Source organism: Manacus vitellinus, unplaced genomic scaffold, assembly GCF_001715985.3.
Source record: "Manacus vitellinus isolate BGI_N305 unplaced genomic scaffold, ASM171598v3 scaffold_0_pilon, whole genome shotgun sequence".
Taxonomy (NCBI): Eukaryota; Metazoa; Chordata; class Aves; order Passeriformes; family Pipridae; genus Manacus; species Manacus vitellinus.
Window position 1 is genome coordinate 30,834,320 of NW_021938789.1, and position 22,400 is coordinate 30,856,719.

The following is a 22,400-nucleotide window of genomic DNA, read 5'->3' on the forward strand; positions in this document are numbered from 1 at the left end:
TTGTTCCACAAAAATAATAGAGATGACTTAGTATTTATTCAGCTATGGAATAAAACAGAATATTAAGAACTCTTGTAAAATCTTTGTTCCAGTTCTAACCTTTTTTTTCCCCTTACATCAAACCTATAGAAAGGTACTTCTCTTAGTTTCTACACTGCAGACTATAACCGTTCCTGCAAATATGGGAAATACTTCATTGTCTTTCAAAATTTGAACACAAATATGTAACCTGTGTGTAGAAAATGTCATGGCGTCAAGATGTTTGGAGTTAAATTGGCACAGGAGTATAGAATATTTTTAAATCTATACAGGCCAAATTGTACTGTTGAAATATTGGGGTTTTACAGAGGAAAATGTAAAAAGCCCTCGTATTGACAAACATTATTCAGCAGTAATTAGCCAGGAGTTAATTGAAAAAAAAAGTAATTTAGTTACATATGTTCTTCTGATCACTTCTGTAAGCTGTTTGTACTTTTGACCTTTTTGTTATTTTCTGTCAATAAAATCTTTGTGTTTTGGAATATTGGAAAGTATCATTTTTTGCTTGCTTTTAATTGGGTGGCTATTTTACTGATTTTATTGCCATGTGACATACTGAGAAATGGAGGAGAAGTATTAATTCCTTTTCATCTTTACAGATTTTTATACTTACATATTACTCCCTACCATATACCTTTTCCAGTGTGAAGGGTCCTATTCTTCTTAAACTGGCTTTGTGTGGCAGCTTGTCATAGAATTTTTGATCCTTTTGACTTTTTGATGTCTTTCTTCCTAATATATCCTTATGAGGCAGACAAAGAAGAAAATTTGAAGTAATCAAAATGGAAGTTCATGATCTATTTGTATGGTAGACCATTTTTAATGTAATTCTTTGCATTATCCTATCTTTATTGAATATAAAACATGCTTAGAGAGAACCATCCATAACTAATGTAGCCTCTCTTTACCGTATGGAAGCCATTAACTTGGAGCCCATCAGCAGGAATGAATAGTAAGGATCAACTGGTATTTGACTGACAATGAATTTCATCAAACATTTTATAACTTAATAGTTCAGTATTTTGTGATTTTTCTGCACCTCCTTGCAGTCAACTTTATATACAACCATGCTAAACAATCTTATATCACAAGCAATATCGTATTGCTATATCTTCTTACTCATCAATATTGAACTACAGAGGTTCAGTGCAGATGCTCATCAGCAATCACCTTGAACTTTGAAAAATGGCTCTTTATTCCTAATATTAAAAAAATTTAAAGAAAAAAGCCTATGAGAGAACTGCCTTTCATTTCATCAAAACTAATATTCTTAAAAACTTCTGACAAAATATTATGTTGAAAAGTTTCAAAGCTTCAAATAAACTCTCTAAAGTATTTATTATAATTAAAATTAATATTTGTTTAAATTAATGAGATTGATTTTGTCCACATCCTCAACAGCTCCTTCAGAGGGCTTTGGCAGATCTGAGATATGCTATTTCAGCAAAAAATAATCATAGAATAATCACAGAATCACAGAACATGCTGAGTTGGAAGGGACTCATCAGGGTCATGGAGTCCAACTCCTGGCCCTGCACAGGATGTCCCAAGAATCACACCATCTGCCTGAGAGCATCATCCAAGCACTTCTTGGACTCAGACAGGCTTGGTGGTGTGATAACAATAATATACAATAAAGATATATAATAATATTAATTTATATATCTTGTTTATAGATAGTATTAATCTATATATCTTAATCATAAAAGTTCTTATTTCTATCTGTTTGGCAGGTACAGAGGTAAGGTTTACAGGTATAAAGTTCGTTGTCAATGTAATCCACCATCATACCTGAAGTTTTGTTTCTTTTAATTCAAGATATACTTGCTGGACATGGTACACATTTCCACTGATTACAAGATTGACACAGGTGATAGCTGACTCACAGTGGTTCGTATTTCCACAATTTTGCAAAGATTTTTATCATGTCTGGATTTATGTCACCTCACCCTGACAGTTTGTTCCTGTTCACTTAGCCTGGAATATCTTCTACAGTTCTCATACAAATTTTCCATCAGAATGCCTCTAGTATTTGACACAGCTGGCAATCGGAGACAAATGCTGCTACAAAGACTTCATTTACTTTGCTGCTCTGACCTTCTGCACTTTCATGGATACTTTTATACCTTAATCATCATCTCTCACCTTCCAGATCTTGGCAGGATTCTATTTTTAATGCCTTGTAGATAGCTATCATTGTTCGCTTTTCCGTCTCTAGTGAGTTTCACTCTATTTCTTTTCTCCCTCTCTTTAATCTATTTCAACTTGTCTGAGTTCCTGTGTTTGAATATGACTTTCAGCTTTTACAGCTTCCATTTGGGCTTCTTTTTGACCATATTTTGGGAAGTTCATTTTCACTCACAGCATACTATCTTTAAATTATCTCTAAACCATTTGCAAGCTACTTTTAGCTTCTATTTTTGTGCTCCTTTTAACTAGATATTAACTATTTTATTGCAATGCTGCTTTTGAAATTAAGCTTCAGTGCTGTAATTATTTTGGACTTTTTGTTAATAAAAGCAACTATGTTGATACAGCCAATTTATATTTAAAGCATAGTACTATTTTAAACAAAATAGTATCACATCAAATTTGAAATGATGGCAAGTAGTACAACATGGAAGTGTTTGAAAGGAAAGCTGCCTTGCAAACAAATTAACATTAGCAGGAAGTACAATTTTCTCCCTGACAGTTTTTCATGACTCTGTTCATTTTCCCTGCTTTTTCTTTTTTCCTTGATCCTTTCCAGGGGTTGTGCATGTAAAGCTTCTACTGAGTTCTAAGAGGTACTGTATATGCTGAACAACTCTAAATAATTAACCAACTTTGGAAGTGACTGCAAGTGCTACCTCCTTACCTGAGAATTCTGTTCCATAGGTGTAGTCTTGTATTTTACAAAGACTGAAGTACATGTAGAAATGTTTTGTTGCAATTGCTATACAGCACTTCAAAACATTTATTACCTTGAGGAAAGAAAGGTGGATGTTTCAAGGTGTGTCATGTTGGCAGAATTTTCAATGGACATTCTGATATTTTAAGTATTTAATATCAAGTTCATTGGTCATGTTAGATTTTGCTAGTTGCAAACCACCAGTAGAGGCAGAATAGTTTCTTACTTCAGTGACCCTAAAAAAGAAATATTGCATCAAAGTTTATAAGACCAGTCCTCAAATTCCGGATACAGATCTTTCATTGTTAGTGACTGCTTACAACTACAAAAAGAATCCAGGTTTTCCAGTGCTGAACTGGATTATTGATTTAAGAATACTGAGTTACAGGAAGGTAACAAAGACATCTTGTGATGGAAAAAACTTGTTTCTGTTGTACGCAGACTGAAATTTATAAGAAATAATGAAGAAATTAGCGTGCTCTCCCACAGTGATGTTTTTAAAGAGACTTTAAAAAAAGAATTTAAACTCTTTTCCACAAAGAGGCGATTCACTATTCAGTTATCATAATGACTGCTCTGCCACTACTGATACTTCAAAATGCAAGATAAGACAGAACAACAGTTGACTGAAGACCCATGGTAGCAGAGAATTGAGTTTAAATGAACTTTTAACCATTGTGTGATTTTAAGAGAAAGGGGAATAGAATCTAAATAATTTTCCTGTAAGCAGTAGAGACAAGAGCAGCATTAATGCATTTCTTTTCCCAATGATGACAAGTAACATTAAGGATACCAGCTGTCTTGAGTGAAGAAAGTCACTTTTCCCCTGAATTGTTGTGAGAAGTAATGTGCATTCTCACTGAAACACACATAAAAATTTTTACTATATATTTCAAATTGGATGTTGCTTTTTTTTTTTTTGCATAGAACCATCTGTGCAAGTTTATACTGAATTTTCTCTCTGTCTTTTTTTTTTAATTTCTAAAACTGGCCAGTCAAGTAGTGTACCTTTGAGAAAAATTGAAAGGAAAATTATTAGAAACCATTCAATTCAATTGTGTATTAAATAAGTTGGGAATGTTGCATTATTTCCTCCTAAGTCAGCAAACATTGTTTCATAATGGTTTATATTTTACAGTCACTCAATAAGCAAAAATTCTGGAACAAGGACTGATGTTTTTTCTCTTTTGCAGGTCCTCCAGTTAATGTCACATGCAACATATTTATAAACAGCTTTGGGTCCATTGCAGAGACAACCATGGTAAGATATTTTGACTTAATCAATGTTTAAAATTTGACTTAAAGATGTTCCAGAAGCTCTAAAGCTAGCTAGGGCTTCTCTTCACCCGGAACGAAACAAAGAAGGAAATCCACTTCTAAAAACAGAAAGTGAGAAAATTTCAATTTGGCAATTGATTTTTTTCTAACAAAAAATCCATCTTTATACCATCACACAGAAGTAAAAGTAAAGCCAAGAGTTGGGGTTTTTCTTTAAACTTCTCTACAAGTTTTATTTTACAGTTGCAATGAAATAATTATTAGATTTCTATAATTTCTATAGTGTATCACTTTTCTAACCTCAAAAATACCAATGCATTGTTGCTTTGTTGATAATATTTTATAATTTCATTTAATACAGTGAATATGGAGATGTATATTTTATTTAAAAATCTTTCTTCCATAGAGCTATTGCACAGAGATAATAGAATAAGTAAAACTTTGAACTGGTATATAAAATTTGGGTAAATATAAATGGATTGCATGCCTTTGTACATACACTTATAATTTGTCTAGTAAAGAAAGACATATGATAGAGTAAAAAAAGATTGGACAGTTTAAGAAAATAAGGAGAAAAAAATGTCAAAGTGTAAAGGTAGTAAAACTAGATATTGAACTGTGAACTGACAAAAAACACTAGGATAATCTCATTTAACATGAGAAACACATATGCTAATAACTTGGAGCACAGAATTAATCATTAAAATTTGGTTAGAGAGGACATACATACATTCTTTTTCTGTACAATGGTTTCACATTTTTTTGAAGAAAGGCAAAAATACCCCTTTGAAACCAGTTACATAGTAATTTGGGGACAGAGAGAGTTAAAATACAGGGAAATGACAGAACTGTGTAGGTTGTAAGATCTAAATATAGTAAATACTCTGAAATCCCTGTAGTTTCAGAGTTGTACTTGGAATGACCGAACAGAGACTAAAAGTAATGGATATAGTAAAAAAACCCTCCAAACAAACAAAAAAAAAAACCCCACCCTAATGTAACCGAGGACCTCTAGTTAAGAAAACAATAGGACAAATTCATAAAGTGAAATATTTATGTTCCCCATCTCCAAGGTGATATTAACAACTGCCTGAACATAGTAGTAGAGGTTAGTGAGAGAGGTACATGATTTTTTCCAGTTAGAAAAATTACTTTAATTTGTATTTGGGGGCCTTTCCAGATTGCAAATCCTAAACAGATTGACATGGCATCTAAAGAGATTTATTCAGGTTCAATCAGAGGATTAAGCAATACCCACATTATTAGAATAGTGTTCAACAGCTACTTTATGGTGCCTGGATGAGTGAATTTCATCCAAAACAGGAGACAGACCATGGGGTCAATAAAGTGCCAAGATCCAGCCACTACATCATTATTTAAAGGATATCTAGAAAATTGGAGTTGTTACCACTTAGAAAAATTGTCCTGAATTTGGGAAGAGAATGGCTGAGTTCACATCTGAAGTGTATTTTCTCTCCAAAACCAGAGAATTATAAACATTTCCTTTCAGTGCAACTTAGTAAGTTAGTTCAATAGATCTATTTTATAATGAAACTACCTTCTGTACTGTGTTGCCTTGAAAGCAAATTAAAACAGTCAAGATAGATAATGACCTGACCTGTAACAAATAGTTCCAGTTAGTACTTTATAGGAAATACCAAACCTGGTCAGAACCACAAGGCTTTTCATTGTCTTGGTTATATGTATTGAAAAACTGGGCACTTAAGCACAACCTTGACCTTCATGACTCTTGTATTCTGTTTATAATGTATTCACTGATGCACTTCAAAACAGACTTCTGTTTATTGTCAGCAGCTTTTGACCTCCCAGAGACTCAGATCTTGCTTTGCAGAAGAACAAATGTTTTTGTCTAGATAGGACTTTTAATTGTATGTTTTATTAGCTTTACTTCTCCCCAACACTGAAGGTGAACTTTTAAAAAACATTAAAACCTATCTTAAAATATATCTTAAAATGACAATGAAAATCATTTTGCATTATTTTACAACCTGAATTTCTGCGTGGTTTAACAGAAGTTCAGTGTTTCACCAACTGGCACTATTTTATCAGTTTTATTTACTGTAGCCCTTAAAATTCAGGTACCTATGTCTCAATATCTGTTATAAATCTTTATGCATACGACTCATTAGAACAATTTTTTAGACTCAAAAAGGGCTTTTATATTCTTCATAAATATTTCTTTTCCAAACTGTAAACAGAACAGGTTAAGTAAGCAGCAGGTGCAAAATAAAACCTGGCCACTAAGTGATACCTTGCATTTAAAACAGCTAATAACGGGATATGCGTATAATCTCCTAGCTTTAAAGAAATATGAATACATCGAGGCATGACCTTCGCTGTCACTGTAATTGCCCTTGGCACTGTCAATCTCTCTCCTTGCCTCTCCGGTGCCCTTGCTGATGACCAAAATCCTTGAGCTCCCTCTGCTGCCCCGGATGTGTATAACAGAGTAAACAGTCACAGAAAAACAAGGGGTTAAAAAAACCCGCAGCAGTTGCAAAGTAGCTCGGTGCCAACTTCACATTACCAGACTTAATAGCTCTCACTGAGGTCAAGGAGTCTGTCACTGCGCAGTAGGAACTGCACTGTGTGTCTCTCAGGCAAGCAGATTCTCTTAAAGTCATCCACACCTGGTCTAACAGCTCAGGAGAGACAGAGAATCCTAAAAAGTATCTTGGTTTGGCTTACAGCTTGTTAACTCGGTAAACTGGTTCTTTCTTTTCTTGTTTTTGGAGGTTTGGGTTTTTTTTTTTTACAGTTCTTTTACTTTCTTTAGAAAGGGGTTACAGTTATTTCATGTTTTCTTTCTTTGTCTCAAAAGAGAGATCAGATGGTTCATAGCAGGGAAAAGACATACCACCTCTTGCTAGGAAGCTGTGATTCTACTTGAACCTACATAACTTAAAGTGATCATATCAGGAATTTAGTTTGTGTTATGTATGCTCTGAGGAGGCAGAAAAAAAGTGAACCATATAATTGAAAATCCTCTTAAACAAACTTCTGTCATTGGCACCATTTATGATCTAACCTCGCCAATCTTTCTGTATTATTGAACTGAATGGTAGTTTCAGTTCTGTGCATGTCTCAATGGTACTCAGCTTGTATTTGCATTGTACCTTCTAAAGCTAAAAGACTTCCTGATCACTAAGAGCAGTCTGGTATATATTGTTGGCAATTATCAACAACAACAAAACCAAGAACAGATTATTCAGTCTTACAGGGTAAGAGTAATATCAGTGCCAACATTTTCAGCTACAAATGCTCAGAGTCGAAATACTGAATACAAGAAACAAAGGCTACAGGACAGTTTGGCTATTGGGTGATAGTAGGCCATACCAAAAAGTCTGCTTTTATTTTAGTAGATATGACTGACAGATTTGCTCAAGGTTTTCTGAGTTTTAAAGGTCAGGTACAATACTGATCTTAATGTAGGTTTACAGCAATTTTTACTAAGTGTGTGTTAATATGCTTAGCATAATGCATATGCTAAAAGTGCATTGAAAGGGAAGCTCACTGAGAAACCTAATGGCAAATGACAAGGGTTCAGACAATTAACACATTAAAAACCATATGTCTCTTATTTGGTCTTGCCATGTTTTTGCTCATAGGTATTTCTTGGTTCAGTCTGAAAAGAACTGAATGTTGATAGGAAGCATGTGATAGATCTTTCTCTATTCCCACTGCTAATGATATTGTCTTGCATTTACAAATAAAATGTGCTTTTAAACCACATTAACCCATTTTTATGCAGTCGTAATTACTCTCAGGAGTCACAGGTCTCTAATTTCTTTAGCTTCATCTTTCTTTCAACTGAGAATTTCTGTTTATGTTCTATTGTACCTACTCTAGGTTCTGTCTCAATAGAGTGCTTGGAAGAAGTGTTCACTTGCATACATTACAAACCTTAATGCTGAAGAGTTTCACCAAATATTTTTCTTCAGAGTAATCACTTAGTTGATTGTCTCAAATACATTAAAATATATGCCTTTCTTTGGTGAAAATACGCTGAAAAAACCTGTATAGCAATGTGTCAATACTGACGTGGCAGGAAGAAATATATATGGTTTTTATCTCAGACGAGTGAAAGTGAGGCCTTGCTATAAAGGCCACTTTACAGTTTCAAAATTGAAAAAAAAAATCTTTTTTTCCCTCTATTTGTCAATTAACTCCCTTCTATCACAACACAGAAAACTTGATTTTTCTTGTACAAGTTTGGAAGACAGCTTTATTTTTCATAAACTTGCCTCTGCCACCCTGATCCTGGGTCAGAGTCAGGACTAGACAGAGGTTTTACAAATTCTAGTGGGTCTGCAGCTGTTCAGTCTGTTACATGTCCAGACTAATCCATGCAAATCCCTCTGCTGAATCTGCATTCTAAGCAGAGATATCATATCACCCTCCTGAGATACAGCATTTATTCCATATTATAAGGAAATTCTCTAGGATGCAATCAAAGTATGCTTGGAAAAGCACATTATGATATATACAACATATGAATTATCAAATAGTATAATTTTTCTTTTAATTTAAAAAATAATAATTCCTATACTGATTGGTTTTACAAGCAGCAATAGAAAACATTTTTTTGTACACTTCTACTCTGACACTTTTAGTCTAGGATAACTTTTTAGAAGGGAATCTTGGAATTCAGATAGTGTGTGGTGGAAGATACCAGGTAAAATGCTGACTGGTTGTACAACAGCACAACAGCATAATGAAGCAGAGAGAAACAAGAAAATGCTAGGCAAAGGTAGCACAACCATCTCCCATCCATCTCACCAAGTTATAGGGTGTGACATGGTACCAACTGCTTGGAATAGCTGATCAAGGGTGCACATTGCATATTACTAACACAAGTTGAGTCAGGTGCCTATTTAAAATGAGATCAATTTGAAGTTTTACATAAAAACATGACAGTCAGGTATCTGATTTGCTGATAAGCTGTGATAGTGCAGCTAATGGGTAGGTTGAGTGATGCTACAGATAGAAGAGGCTAGTACAGATGATACAACATATGATAATTATCAAGTACCAATAGCTGAATTTCCAAATCTAGGGAAATCTGTTTTCCTACTAACACTGAAAATTGTCCTTATGTAAGTCAGAAGTGAGGACAAAGAATATCACTGTGTTTATCCACTAGTCTCTGTGGATCTTATGAAAATGATTGTACTATTCTATACTTTTCCTAACCTCTTTCTATGTCATAAAATGACGATATTCCTGTATTCTTTCCTGGCATCTCTGAGTTTTTTCTCAGGAAATAACTCCAGCCTTTTAGGCTCTTTTGATTACTCTGAAAAAGTAAGAGAAATATCATTTTTTCTTTTGGATTCTTTTGATGGTTTATAAATGATTCAGAAAAAAAATAGACAATGTTTGGACTGAATAATTCCAGAATTAAATTACTGGTATTTGGGCAGCAAATGAGCTCTGCACTGAAGCAAAGAGTTTGGACTCTTATGTTTGATTTAGGCATGGACTAGCAAAAATGGCTGATTAAGCAGATTTTTAAAAATCATCAGATACTTTGCCTTCACTGAAGTTGGTGGCTGTTGCAGAAACTGGCAGCAGAATTCTCTTTCTGGCCTCTCAAGACAGTGGTTTTTAAACTGTTTTCAGAAGTAACTCTCCAGTGAGTTATTAGGGACCATTAGTGTTCATTTCTTGGTTAATAGTGTGTTCATGTTGCTTCAAAAAAAGGTTCAGTTACAGGGATGGTTTGCACATATTTCCTTTGCTTGAAAACCAGTTTATTAAACATGGATATACCAAAAAAACCAGAAACATAAACTATGAATAGACACATCAGTAAAAAAATGAACAAATAAACTTGCCTTGTTAAACATTAGGTTAATCTTTCCTGTTTATAGCAGTAAAACTCCAATAAACCAATTTAAGACTAAGGTTTATTTTTATAGCATCCTGAGGCCAAATTCTGCTGAAAGCTCTAGAGATATAGTCAAACTTACCTAATAACAGAGTGCATTTGCCTGAGGAAAAAAAAAAAGAAAAACAGCAGGGTTTTGTTTTCCAGACATTTCTAGATAACATTTCAACAATTTATGAAAAATTGAAACTTCTTTTATGAAAAGAAATTATATCATGCAGTCAAATCTCTAGACTAACTGTGAAGTTCCAATCAAGAATAAATGATACTGTAATGATGAAAAACTGCTAGAAAAATTTTTGTACATTTTCAATACCTTTAGATGAATGTCACAGAGGATCTCACTCAGGTTTTAGTGTGCATTTGCAGTATTAATGAAAATTTAAAAGTGAACCAAGAACTGAAAAGGACTATATTCTGTGCATGAACAATTCATAGATCTGAAAATATAATAACAAGTATCTACAGTAAAGCAGAATTTCAAAATGACAGTTTTCACTGAGTGTGATTGTATAACAAACAGTATAAAGGTGTGGTGCTTTTGTGAAAGCAGATGCCTTTAATGCAAAATGAAGTACTAAAATTCCTATTCCAATTGTTTTGATTTGTAATCTGGGTTCATGTGTGTGGTTGTGACCTATCATTTATTTCAAAGTTTTTTTGAAAGAAGATAAATCAGAATTTTTTTTAACCTCATTTGAAGAAAAAACTGAATCCAGGCCTACAGTCGCCTTAGTTCTCTAAGCCTGCAAGTAATAGTTCTGTTTCATCTAAAACAGGTAAATATTTACCAGAACAGGTAAATATGAGCTCCTCCAGACACACTAGGACTAACAATTTTGTTGTTCTCTCTGGTCCATTTTAACAAGCATTCTTAAAGATTTTACAATGCACTTTGCACAATACAGAAAGCTGAACAGCTCAATTTATAGACAAAGATTTTCATTTCCCCACAGACACTTACTGCAACTATTAGCAACAGAAGACCTGAAGTGACCTCCTACATCATCAGGGCAAGTTCTTGCTGCTGCAAGAGCAGCATCACCTGTTCTAGTGCTGCCTAAAACCTGAATGATTTCTTTACAACCTTACAAAAGATTCTTCCAGAATCTTTATCTTCTCATTCCAAGGGAGACTTAACCTTTAGTCAAATTTACACAGAATCACAGAATCACAGAATCTGCTGAGTTGGAAGGCACCCACAAGGATCATTGAGTCCAACTCGTAGTCCTGCACAGGACCATCCCCATGTGCCCGAGAGCATCGTCCAAACATATCTGGAACTCTGTCAGGCTTGGTGCTGTGACCACTTCCCTGGGGAGCCTGTTTCACTGCCCAACCACCCTCTGAGTGAAGAATTTTTTTCTAACATCCAACCTAAACCTCCCCTGACACAACTTCAGGCCATTCACTCAGGTCCTGTGACTGGTCACCACAGAGAACAGATCATTGTTTGTCCCTCTTCTTCAGCCAACTGATCTTCTAGCAAAGCTGGAGAACAGTTCACACCTCTTATTTCCACTTCCCTATGCTTGCTTATATTGATTCTTCTTTCTCTGACTGCTCTTTTTCACTTAAAGGGAAAAAACCATGACTTTTATAGCACCGCCCTATGAAAGCCCATGGCACTATTTCTATCCCTTCCAGTATTTTTTTACTTACTTTCACATTTTTATATTAGTCTTTTCAACCTGTTTGAAGAGCAGATATCAGGTAGGCTGTTCCTAAAAATCTATATCCTGATATAGCAATTACAGCATTATCCAGAAAAAGCTGTGGAGATAACTAATTTGCAAGCTGTATGCTACTCAGTCACTATTGTAGAAAATCTGAGGATATGTGAAAATAAGATTGTGGCATCACTGCATAGCTCTGTTCACATCATATCAGGTATACTGTTTATAAAGTTTCATATTTTGTTGTAATCATACAAGAATATTAACTCTCTTGAGGTTATAATTATGTAACTCATATTGTTTCCTAAAATTATAAGAACACAGATACCAGTGTAAAGACATTATTAAAAAAAAAATAAAATAAAAGGACTAGGCCAAAAGTAATATTTTTAAAAATATCTTTAGTGTAGCTACCTCATGATGTGTATTTAAGAGATGGAAGTTAATGGCATCATGATATAGGTGGATTTTGTCCTTAACTCCCATTAACGCTAATAGGAGTTAAGTCCACAAATCCCCATCTATCACTATAAGACTATAGCCTGTCCTCAGTTTTGCATGAACCTTAAACTTACTAACACTCTTTACAGAAACAGAAGCTGTAGTCGACTTTAGAAAAACCATTTAAGGAACTTGAATTAAGAAAACAAAGGATTTTCAGATTGTCACCTTTGTTCCTAATTTCTGTTCTTTAGTCTAGTAAATATGTGCTGGAAAAGCTCCCCAGAAAAAGATTTTACATGAAGCATTAACCTTGAAATTCTTTCCTTGAATAAGTTTGAGTTATCATTAAAAATTTTGTTCTGCTCTCACGTCTTCATTTTATTTTGAATACTCAGTACTTCATGCACTCTGCGTATGCATACTCCGGATGTGCATTTTTAATTACAGTAGCCAAAGCAATTGCTCAGCACGAAAGGGCTGTACACTTAGAATTTTCATACTTTTCATTGGGTCTGGCTGAGGTGGAGTTTATTTTCCCATAGCCCTCACAGTGCTGTGCTTTGCATTGGTAGCCATAGAAGTGTTGATAACACAACATTTTTCTGGTTACTGCTGAGCAGCGCTGGCACAGCATCAGTGCTGTGTCTCAACAGTCCTCTCTCCCACTCTCCCTTCCCATTGAGGGGCGGAACAGGGAGGGCAGGCAAGATCCTGGGAAGGGACACAAGTAGGCCAGCTGACCCATACATCAGCTTATAAAAAAAGGAGGAGGAAGTGGAGAGCATTTGTTATATACGTTTGCCTTCTGGAGCAGCCCCTACATGTACTGAAGCCCTACTTCACAGGAAACAGCCAAACACTACTTGCTAATGGGAAGTAGAGAATACACCTTGTTAATTTCCTCTTTGCTTATCTGTGTGCAAACTTCTATTTTTGCTTTAGTAAACTGCCTTATCTCAAAAGACTGTAGTGGGTTAACTCTTGTTGGATGCCAGGTACCTATCAAAGCTGTTTTATCTCTCCCCTCTACAACTGGACAGAGGAGAGAAGATACAATGAAGGGTTCATGAGTTGAGATAAGGACAGGCAGAGATCACTTACTGATCACCATCATGGGCAAAACAGATTTGAAGTGGGGATATTAATGAAATTAATTAACAGAATCAGAGCAGGATAATGAAAGTAAAATAAATTTTAAAAACACCTTCCCCCCACCCCTCCCTCCTTCCCAAGTTCTACCTCCTCCCCCTCATCAGCACAGGGAGATGGGAAATAGGGATTATGGTCAGTTCATCACAGGTTGTTTCTGCCGCTGCTCAGAGAGAGAAGTCCTTCCCCTGCTCCCTGTGGGGTCCCTCCCACAGGAGACAGTTGGACACAAATTACTGAACGTGGATCATTTTTCCAAGAGATGCAGTCTTTCAGGCACAGGCTGCTCCAGTGTGGGTTCCCCACAGGGCCACAAGTCCTACCAGGAAAATCTGCTCCAGCATGAGCTCCTCTCTCCATGGGTCAGCAGGTCCCTGTCAGGACACTGCTCCAACAATGGCCTCCCAGAAGGTCACAGCCTCATTTGGGCATCCACCTGCTCCAGTGTGGGTCTCCTCCATGGGCTGCAGGTGGGTCTCTGCTCCCTCATGGTCCTCCATGGGCTGCAGGGGCACAGCTGCCTCACCATGGTCTGCACCACGGGCTTCAGGGGAACCTCAACTCCAGCATCTGGAGCACCTCCTGCCCCTTCTTCTGCACTGACCTTCTGCAGAGTTGTTCACATGTTCCACTCTTCTCTGGCTGCAATTTCATCTGACCCCTAACTTTTTCTTTTTCCTTCTTAATAATGTTATCACAGAGGTGTTACTCTCATTCCTGATTGGCTCAGCCTTGGCCAGTGGAGGGTCTGTCCTGGAGCCAGCCAGCATTGGCTCTGTAGGACATGGAGGAAGCTTCTAGCAGCTTCTCAGAGAAACCACCCGGTATCCCACTACCTAAATGTGCCACGCAAACCAATACATATTCCCAAAGTACAGAGATATATCCTAAATCATATATTAGAAAAAAAAGTTGAAAATGTTTTATAATACTTTAAAATTAAACAGTAAAATCATATATTTTATCAAAGGAGCTTCTAAGTATCCATTTTTTACATAGTCTTTTTCCTTTTCCATAGAGAATACACAGCATGTTATCAATTATGGTCAACAGCAGCTGGTAGAACAAGAAGTATTATGAGACTTATGAATCAGGCTTTAATTTTGTTTAAAAGCTAATATGATCACAGAAAGTGTGGTCTGATATGCATTTTTAATGCCCCATCCGATGTCATTACTGCCAATATAACAATGGTGCCAGATTTCTTTCTTTTTTCTTTTTTCTTTTCCTAAATCCTTCTAGATTCTAATACCAATTTACACAAAAACAAACCTCAGCATCTCTCAGACGGTTTTGTTTCTTCAACTGCACTAAATAATCCTTATGACTTCAGAATCTCACTTATTACAAAACCCAAAAACAAAAATAAAGCAAAAAAAAACCCCAAGCAAAACAAAACAAAACAAAATAGCAACACAAAAAAAAAACAATAATTTTCAAAAACACTTCCAGAAAATCTGAATTTATTCCCTTGTTTTAAAAAATATGAAGTCTTTATAAAAGCCTTTACATTGCCTGCTCATTCAGTCACTAGATTTCCTTTTCAGTTAACGGATTTCCATAATGTAAATGTATAGGAACATATGAAAGTTAATTTACTGGTATAATGGGATTAGTTAAAGAAGATTTCTAGTCTGCTTTCCATCTACAAACATTGTGAGCTACAATATGCGGGATCTCTCACAATCTTCTTTTAGTTCCTCTATCTTCTTTTAGAAGATTTAAATTGAATAAGGGTTTAACTACTTGACTTCTGGTAGGATTGAAAGGATGATTCCTTTCAAATTTGATGATTCTAATCTGTCATTATTAGTCATTATTAGTTCCCTTGATTGCAATATATTTTTCCATATTTTTGTGAATATTATGAAACTGGTTACTCTACAATTCCAGAAAACTGAATATATAAAATGCATGATTTTCATGTCTTGATAAAATGATATAATATATACTACAAACATGTGTAACAACAGTTTTCAAAGTATATATTTGTACTTTGGTTAATTATCTCATTAATTTTGGATAGTTTTACTTTTATTTTTAAATATTTATACTAGACCTTACAGGGTAACACGACTGTTTCCTAGCTTGGGAAAACATGGAGAAAATATTTCAGATTTGTGTCTGTGACTACTGTTCTGGTATTACTGTAATATTATGAACCACAGGACTTGAGATCTATCAAAATAAGGTTAGATTTGCTTTTCAACGAGTAACCTCTACTTCTACCCTCTTCATCATGGACCTAGTGGAAGTCCATCAGCTTGACATTTCTTCTTTATCCCTTGTTACTCATCTGGACTCATATGCACTGTTCGCAAAGTTATTTTCCTTATGAAAAGAACAGGTTAGCAAATGGATACTGAATGGAATTTGTATTTGTTAAAGTTTTATTTAGTTGTCCAAGTGCATTTAGTGTGGCCATAATAATCCCTTAGAGTCCCTGGGTTATCTAAGATGGTAGACATATCACAGAATTGCAGGAGACGTGCATCTTTTTGAACCAGCAGCCAAAAGGCAAAATATCTCAGGGCTTTTCAAGTCCCACTAGATGATGTCTTTGTCTAGAAAAACAAATTGTTCCCTTTCTCCTCGGTACTGCTACAGTTCAAATCCACATTAAATTTTATGTGTTGCCATGGTATCATTGTAAAACCTCTAAAACAACATTATTTTCCTGATAGACCTCTTGGTGCATTTTGTGCATATCAATAAATTTAAAGTCAACTCGTATCTGATCAAGTTTGTTTAAAGTACAGATGTATTCCTTCTCATAGCCCATTTTAGCAGTTTAAACTGAGGGAGTTAGCAGGCCCTGTTTCTGGACTTGAGCTAGTTTAGTTTTACCTTTTATTTTACCTTATTTACACTATTCTAGGCAATGTCATATTTGCCTACCAACACAAGGAAAGCAGGAGGCAAAATTAATATGGAATTTCCAAGTTTGTATTGGATCTAATTTGGTTGTATTTCCCTGAGCAGACGAAACAGAGAATGATTTCAAATACATGTTTCAGTAAAGTTTTCTACTATTAGCCAATTCAGTCACTAACTGAAACCATTCATATTCTAAGTGCTAACACGTAAAAGGCATTAATAACAACATGGAATACATGGCAGAAAAAAATTATGGGAACAAATTAATGATCTCAGAAGAACTTAAATTTTCACTTACAAAGAAGTACCTTCTGCTGTTAGAGCAAAAACTTCTTCAGGAACATATCATTTTTTTCGAGAAAATAAACCAGACTCTTTTGTCAACTGAGAACATTGGCAAGGACCAATGAAGACAGAGGCTTAGTGCACATTGTTTGTTCATGTAATTGTCATGTCCATTTTCATCTAATCCTTTATATTACTGCTTGAAAGTGCAAACATTTTTAAAGCTCCTGAGCTAAAGCTTAAAAAGCAATTATTCTGAACAAGTTGCAAAATGTGATTTTAGTGTAATGCATTAGGAGTTGGGAACACATAGCTGCCATTAAATATGGAAGTAGTATATTGAGTCTTTAATTAATAAATATTCTAAGACATGCAGTAGGAACTATGACAAACATTATTATACAGTATATCAGTACTATGTTTAATTAATATTTTTCAGAATAAATATCCTAGATATTAACTACTTTTGACTTTTGATGATTATTTGTGAGCAGAGAAACTAAAATCTGGTATTGCTACTGAAAAATAAACTCAGTAAAATAATTCAACACTAAAATTAACTAAATATGTTCATTTGCAATGTTTTCATCCAAAGACCTACAGAAAATAACTAGATATTATATTATATTGTCAAATTCAACTGATTTGGGATGTTTTGTAATAAAGACAAGTGAGTAAAAGAAGTAAAAATCAAGGAGTTCTCTCAGAAACTGCTAACTATATTCTTCTTTTAGCTATGGGTTGAATAACAACTTTTAGTAAGGCAAAGACTGAACCAGAGTAGTTGCAGAACAGTTGTCATCCTCCAAACCATTCAAAGTGATAGCAAATAAGCTATTACTCATCCCAGAAGAAAAGAAAATGAGCAACATTCATCTATCCCAGGCAGAATGCTAGCAGAAGCCATTTCACTTCAGAATCCAAGGTTATGAAAAGCAGGTGACACACCTGGGAAGAGTACTTGGTACAGTAGTGTATAAATTTATTTGCTGAACTTTGAATTTTGATTTCGTAAGGGAGTCTGAAAGATCTGATATTACAGGTAGCAATTCAGAAGTACTAGTTTTAGCCAGTTCTTTCTAAGTAAGTTCTAGTTCTGTTGACTTCAATATGTCTATTGCTGGACAGTTATCGGACTCAAACTCTGAATTAGGCAATATTGAAATAAAACTTTAACCAAACCATTCACAGGACACCCACTAGGATATCTAGTAGTTCAGAAATGTATGAAAAACCAAACCAAACCAAACTAAAACTCCCCAAAAATTGGGAAAAAAAATATTAAAAATATTAATGCACACCTTAAAATTTGCTCCTCAGAGTACCTGTTAATCCAAATCCATCAACAGTCTTTTCTGAATAGCTCAAATAATTTTCTAGGGCTTCCTGAGATCAGATGTAAGTTAGTCCTCACCCAAATCTCCAAACCATCTGGCCTGTCCTACTTAACGGAGGGAGTAGGAGCACCTATAATTTTCAAACTAGTCTAGGATTAAGAGCTTTTATCCAGGAACTGAACAGACCTTACTGCTCATCCTCAGCCTTCAAGGGATGAAATCTGGAGATCCTAATCACCAACAAAGTGTTTAGCCAACTAATTTGAGGCAGGGCTAGACAGGAAAGTTTTCCATGTCTTCGCGTATGGAACTTAATACTTTCCCTAATACAGCAAAATTGCAGGAGTCGCAGGATTAGAAACAAAAATTGCAAGAGGAAGGTTTTCTCCCAAGGCCCATCGATGAAGACATTGCTTTCTGAGGGAGGAATCGTGGTTCTGGAAAATTCACAAAGTTGCTCTTACTGAGGGAGTGGTGCGGTACTGCAATTGCTCTCAGCCTCTCTATGAGTTCCTAATTCCAGAGTCAGAGCAATAAGGTCATACTTAGTTCTGGAAAGAGAGATTCTACCTATGGAAATATCCAACGACAGATCACCAGGAAGGATTCTCTGTGTCAGACAAATTCTTTATCATAATCAACAGTCTATCTACATTGCTTCTTGTAGTGAATGCCCTGCAGCTCTTCATACAGAAAAGCATGTTGTCAGGCACGTTTGGCATTAGTCAAACCTTTGTACTCTGACACAGATTTGATGTGCCAATTAAAGTTAAGTACTCAGCAATTGATTTAAATCACAGTTAATTTCTCTTTAGCTACTATGGTAAATCTTTGACAGATTAATGAGTTACAGTTAATGATGGAGCATGGAACTTGTTGTAATTGGTTTTCACTCACTAATTGAACTGCCATACAGCACATATGCACTATTCTAGATGCAGTTCAGGCCCATAATCATGGAATCATAGAACATTAAGGGGTTGGAATGGACCTTGAAGATCCCAAACCCCATGCCATGGGCAGGAACTCCTCCCATTAGACCAGGCCGTATCCAAACTGGCTTTGAACACTGCCAGGGTTTGGAGTATCCACAACCTCTCTGGGCCACCTGTTCCAGTGTCTCACCACCCTCACAGTAAAAAATTTCTTCCTAGTATCTAACCTAAATTTTCCCTCTCTCAATTTGTACCCATTACTCCTTGCCCTGTCACTACAGTTCCTGTTCAAGAGTCCCTCTCTGGCTTCCCTGTAGGCCTCCCTCAGACACTGGAAGGTTGCTGTAAGGTCTCCATACAACCTTCCCTTCTCCAGGTGGAACAGCCCCAATTTTCTCAGCCTGTCTCTGTAGCAGAGGTGCTCCAGTTCTCTTACCAACTTCATGGTCCTCTTCTGCACTTGCTCCAGCAATTCCATGTCCTTCTTATGCTGTACACAGTAACCCAGTGATAGTGCAAAATGTAATAAAAAATAAAGAGTCCCCTTATTTGCTATAATAAATCATACTAATGAAAATATCACCAGTTTATTAGCATGATAACCAAAAAGAGGAACCATCTCAGTTCAGCCTAAATTTATTGATAGTTAAGGAAGGATATTCTTGTCTCTAGATTTAAAATGTTTTCTCCCTCTAGTATTTACCTTTTGATATATTTACAAGTGGCAATGAAGTAATCAATTAAGTCATAATTCAAGTTCTTTACATTATCAGTTTAAAGAAATCCAACTTTTCCTGTCTACTCTGACAGAACTGGCTATCCTGTCCACTCCTCTATCATCCTTTTCTGCACCTTCTTCTGCATATTCTTTGGAACAGGTACGACTAGAGATGGGGCTTCACCATAAATAATATCAGTAACAATTGAATTCCAACTATTAAACATGAGGAAATAAAAGTGAATCCTTCAGATTACATATATAGTTTTATTTTTCAAATGTTAGTGTGAATTTCAAGATTTTCCTACTTTGATCTTGCAATGGCATTGGCAACCTGCATGGAAAATTATTTGTTCATTTGAGTGGCTTACTTAAATTTAAATATTTGAGATTCTATACTAGAGACCTTTCATCAAAGGCATATTGAAATAATTAGCTGAATAATTTTTGGTCCAGTCTGAAATTTTCAGCTGTGTAAAGGAAAGTTGAGAAAACTGCACTAATTTTCCCAAAGTAATTAGTTACCTAAAGTGCAGCCACAGTGCTTACGACCAGTGTATAAATTTAAAATGGAAAGATGTTATTACCACAAAGTACTACCATGCCACAGGGCATCCTGTCTAATTATACCAATCAAGACAGCAGTAAAAAGCATGTCAAGTTACATGTTTTTCAGAGCCTGAGACAGTAACTTTAGAAAATCTCACCAGTAAAAATTAAAACAATTACTGTTCCGTAACACAGTAACTTTTCTTGTACAGCAGTGAGAATGAGCTTTCGTTACAAGAAAGAGCTATAGTTAACAGATTAAAAAAAAGTTCCCTACAAGAACAATATTGCTTATAGTGACTTACCTTTACTCTTAACAGTGTTCTTCAAAAGTCTGTAAGATTTCCTTGTTAAAATTTTACAGTGAGTTATAACAAATGAAGGAAGAATCATTTGACTATATTACGCAAAAGACAAGTGTAAACTTCACTTAGAAGGATATATTAGTCAAAATTAGTCAAAATAGTATTTGGAATGGCAACAGATAGGGTTCTCTGATTTATGCATGAAATTTTGATGACTGTTCAAATAACAGCATACAAAAATTATGAGAGCAGGTGATATTCAATGTTCAAATGAGAGGCATATTTTGGAATATTTGTCTCATATCTAGAAGGACACATTGTATATTAAAATGTGTTAAAGAAACAGAGTTAGGTAATTCATATCTTAGGGATTTGTGCAAATGTTTTCGTAAAGTTATATTCTGTATGTTGCCTAAAAAAAATCGGGAGAAAAGGACTCTCCAGGCAATATTAGATATGATAGAGAGCAACTCTTTTAATGAAGAGTACATGGAGTACAAAGGCACATGCCTACATACAGAATTCTTACACTTTTATGTCTTTTAGTAATTGTCATATCTAATGGAGACATTCAATCCTAAGATCCTTTTGCCCAGGTACCACCCTTAGAACTGCCCCACTGGAGCACCTCCAAGGGCCTTCAACCTTCTATCTTGTTTTGTCTACCTTATCTCTTGCTATTCCGGTCCAGGTGCACATCCCAATGGAATGTCCTTGCTAAAATCTATTGCCTTGAAAAGAAAGTCAAAAAATGGTTAAGCCAAAGATTCAGGAATGTGGCGCACAAACTGTGAGAAAGTAAGGGTCTAAAGTGAAGGAAAACCCCAGGAACATTAAAATCTACAAAAAGCTAAAAATCCTAAAAACTCTAAGGTATCAGTATGTTATGGTAATATGGCTGTATCTGTACAAGTATCATGAAGTAGAAATCAAAATATTCTCTAAGTGTGTCAGATTTCACTGTGTGCCGGAAATTGCTAGTCAAAATGTTAGCACTAGAGTCCCTAAGGGCCTCAGCCTCAGCATTGGCAGCAAAGAGCAGTTACCTCATCTCCAATTTTTATTTTATTGAGCCTTATGAAGCAGATGATCAGTATCCTGAGCCTCTATGAAAGTTCACCCTGTGGCTAAAGGGTTTTGAGGTATGGTGAAGCAAGTGCAGACCCATAAGCAACCTTGTTCTGTAGAATCAGGGTACAGCAGCTGTTCAGACAATGGCAGCCTTAAGGTTACAAGCAAGGCTTTGGAAGTCACCACAACTTAAATGATTTCTCTCTCCCCTCAGGGAACATCCCTGTCACAGTTATTTGAATTACGAATCACCCTTTCAGGCAAATAGCACATCAGAATAGCAAGCCTCTTGTAGGATAAAAAGTCAATTCAGGCAGTTTGGTTCTGGTGTCTGTGTTTGCGTCAAACAACCCTACTTGTTTAAAGCAATTAAGCCTTGTGTTCATAATGTGCAATTATAAACTGAGATGATGAATGCTTGTCCTTCATAAAATAGCAGTCAAATATATCTCTTTCCTTTTGATAGATTAGAATTTTTTTTAGTGAATAATGAGAGCCAATTTAAGTCAGACTTTTAAAGGAACGATGAAAAATAGCTTCAATTGCTTCAATGAGAAATTTAACAAGGACTTTTTTCCTCTTAAGAGCTGGAAACAATTTAAACCAATAAACTTTATTCAAACTGACATATAGAACAACTTAATATAACCTTGAAAAGATTCCATCATTTTCTTCGTCCACTTTCCTTTTTCATTTCAACTTTCTGCTATGCATTTATCACCTGTTTTCTTTTACACATATGATTACTCTACAACTAATCCCATTCATAAACTGTTCATATTCTACTGAGAAAAATAAAGTAAATAGACACACCTTAGGTTATACAAATTAAAATGTAGAGCTTGGGTTGGGCTGAAGTGCAGATAAAGTCCTGAGAGCTGCAGTGCTCCCACCTAGTACTCCAGGTTTAGAGCAAGTGTTTCCTTAGTACAAGGA

At 35.6% G+C, this 22,400-nt stretch overlaps 1 protein-coding gene across 2 annotated transcripts in view; it reads left to right on the top strand.

The window, feature by feature from the left end:
* The window catches only part of GLRA3 (glycine receptor alpha 3), an 82,743-nt gene that overhangs the window by 22,686 nt on the left and 37,657 nt on the right, over positions 1–22,400 (top strand). For both annotated transcript variants that reach the window (XM_018080189.2, XM_018080240.2), the window contains exon 3: positions 4,123–4,190. In XM_018080189.2, the coding sequence (XP_017935678.1) occupies positions 4,123–4,190 (68 nt within the window). The remainder of the gene's footprint in view (positions 1–4,122; positions 4,191–22,400) is intronic.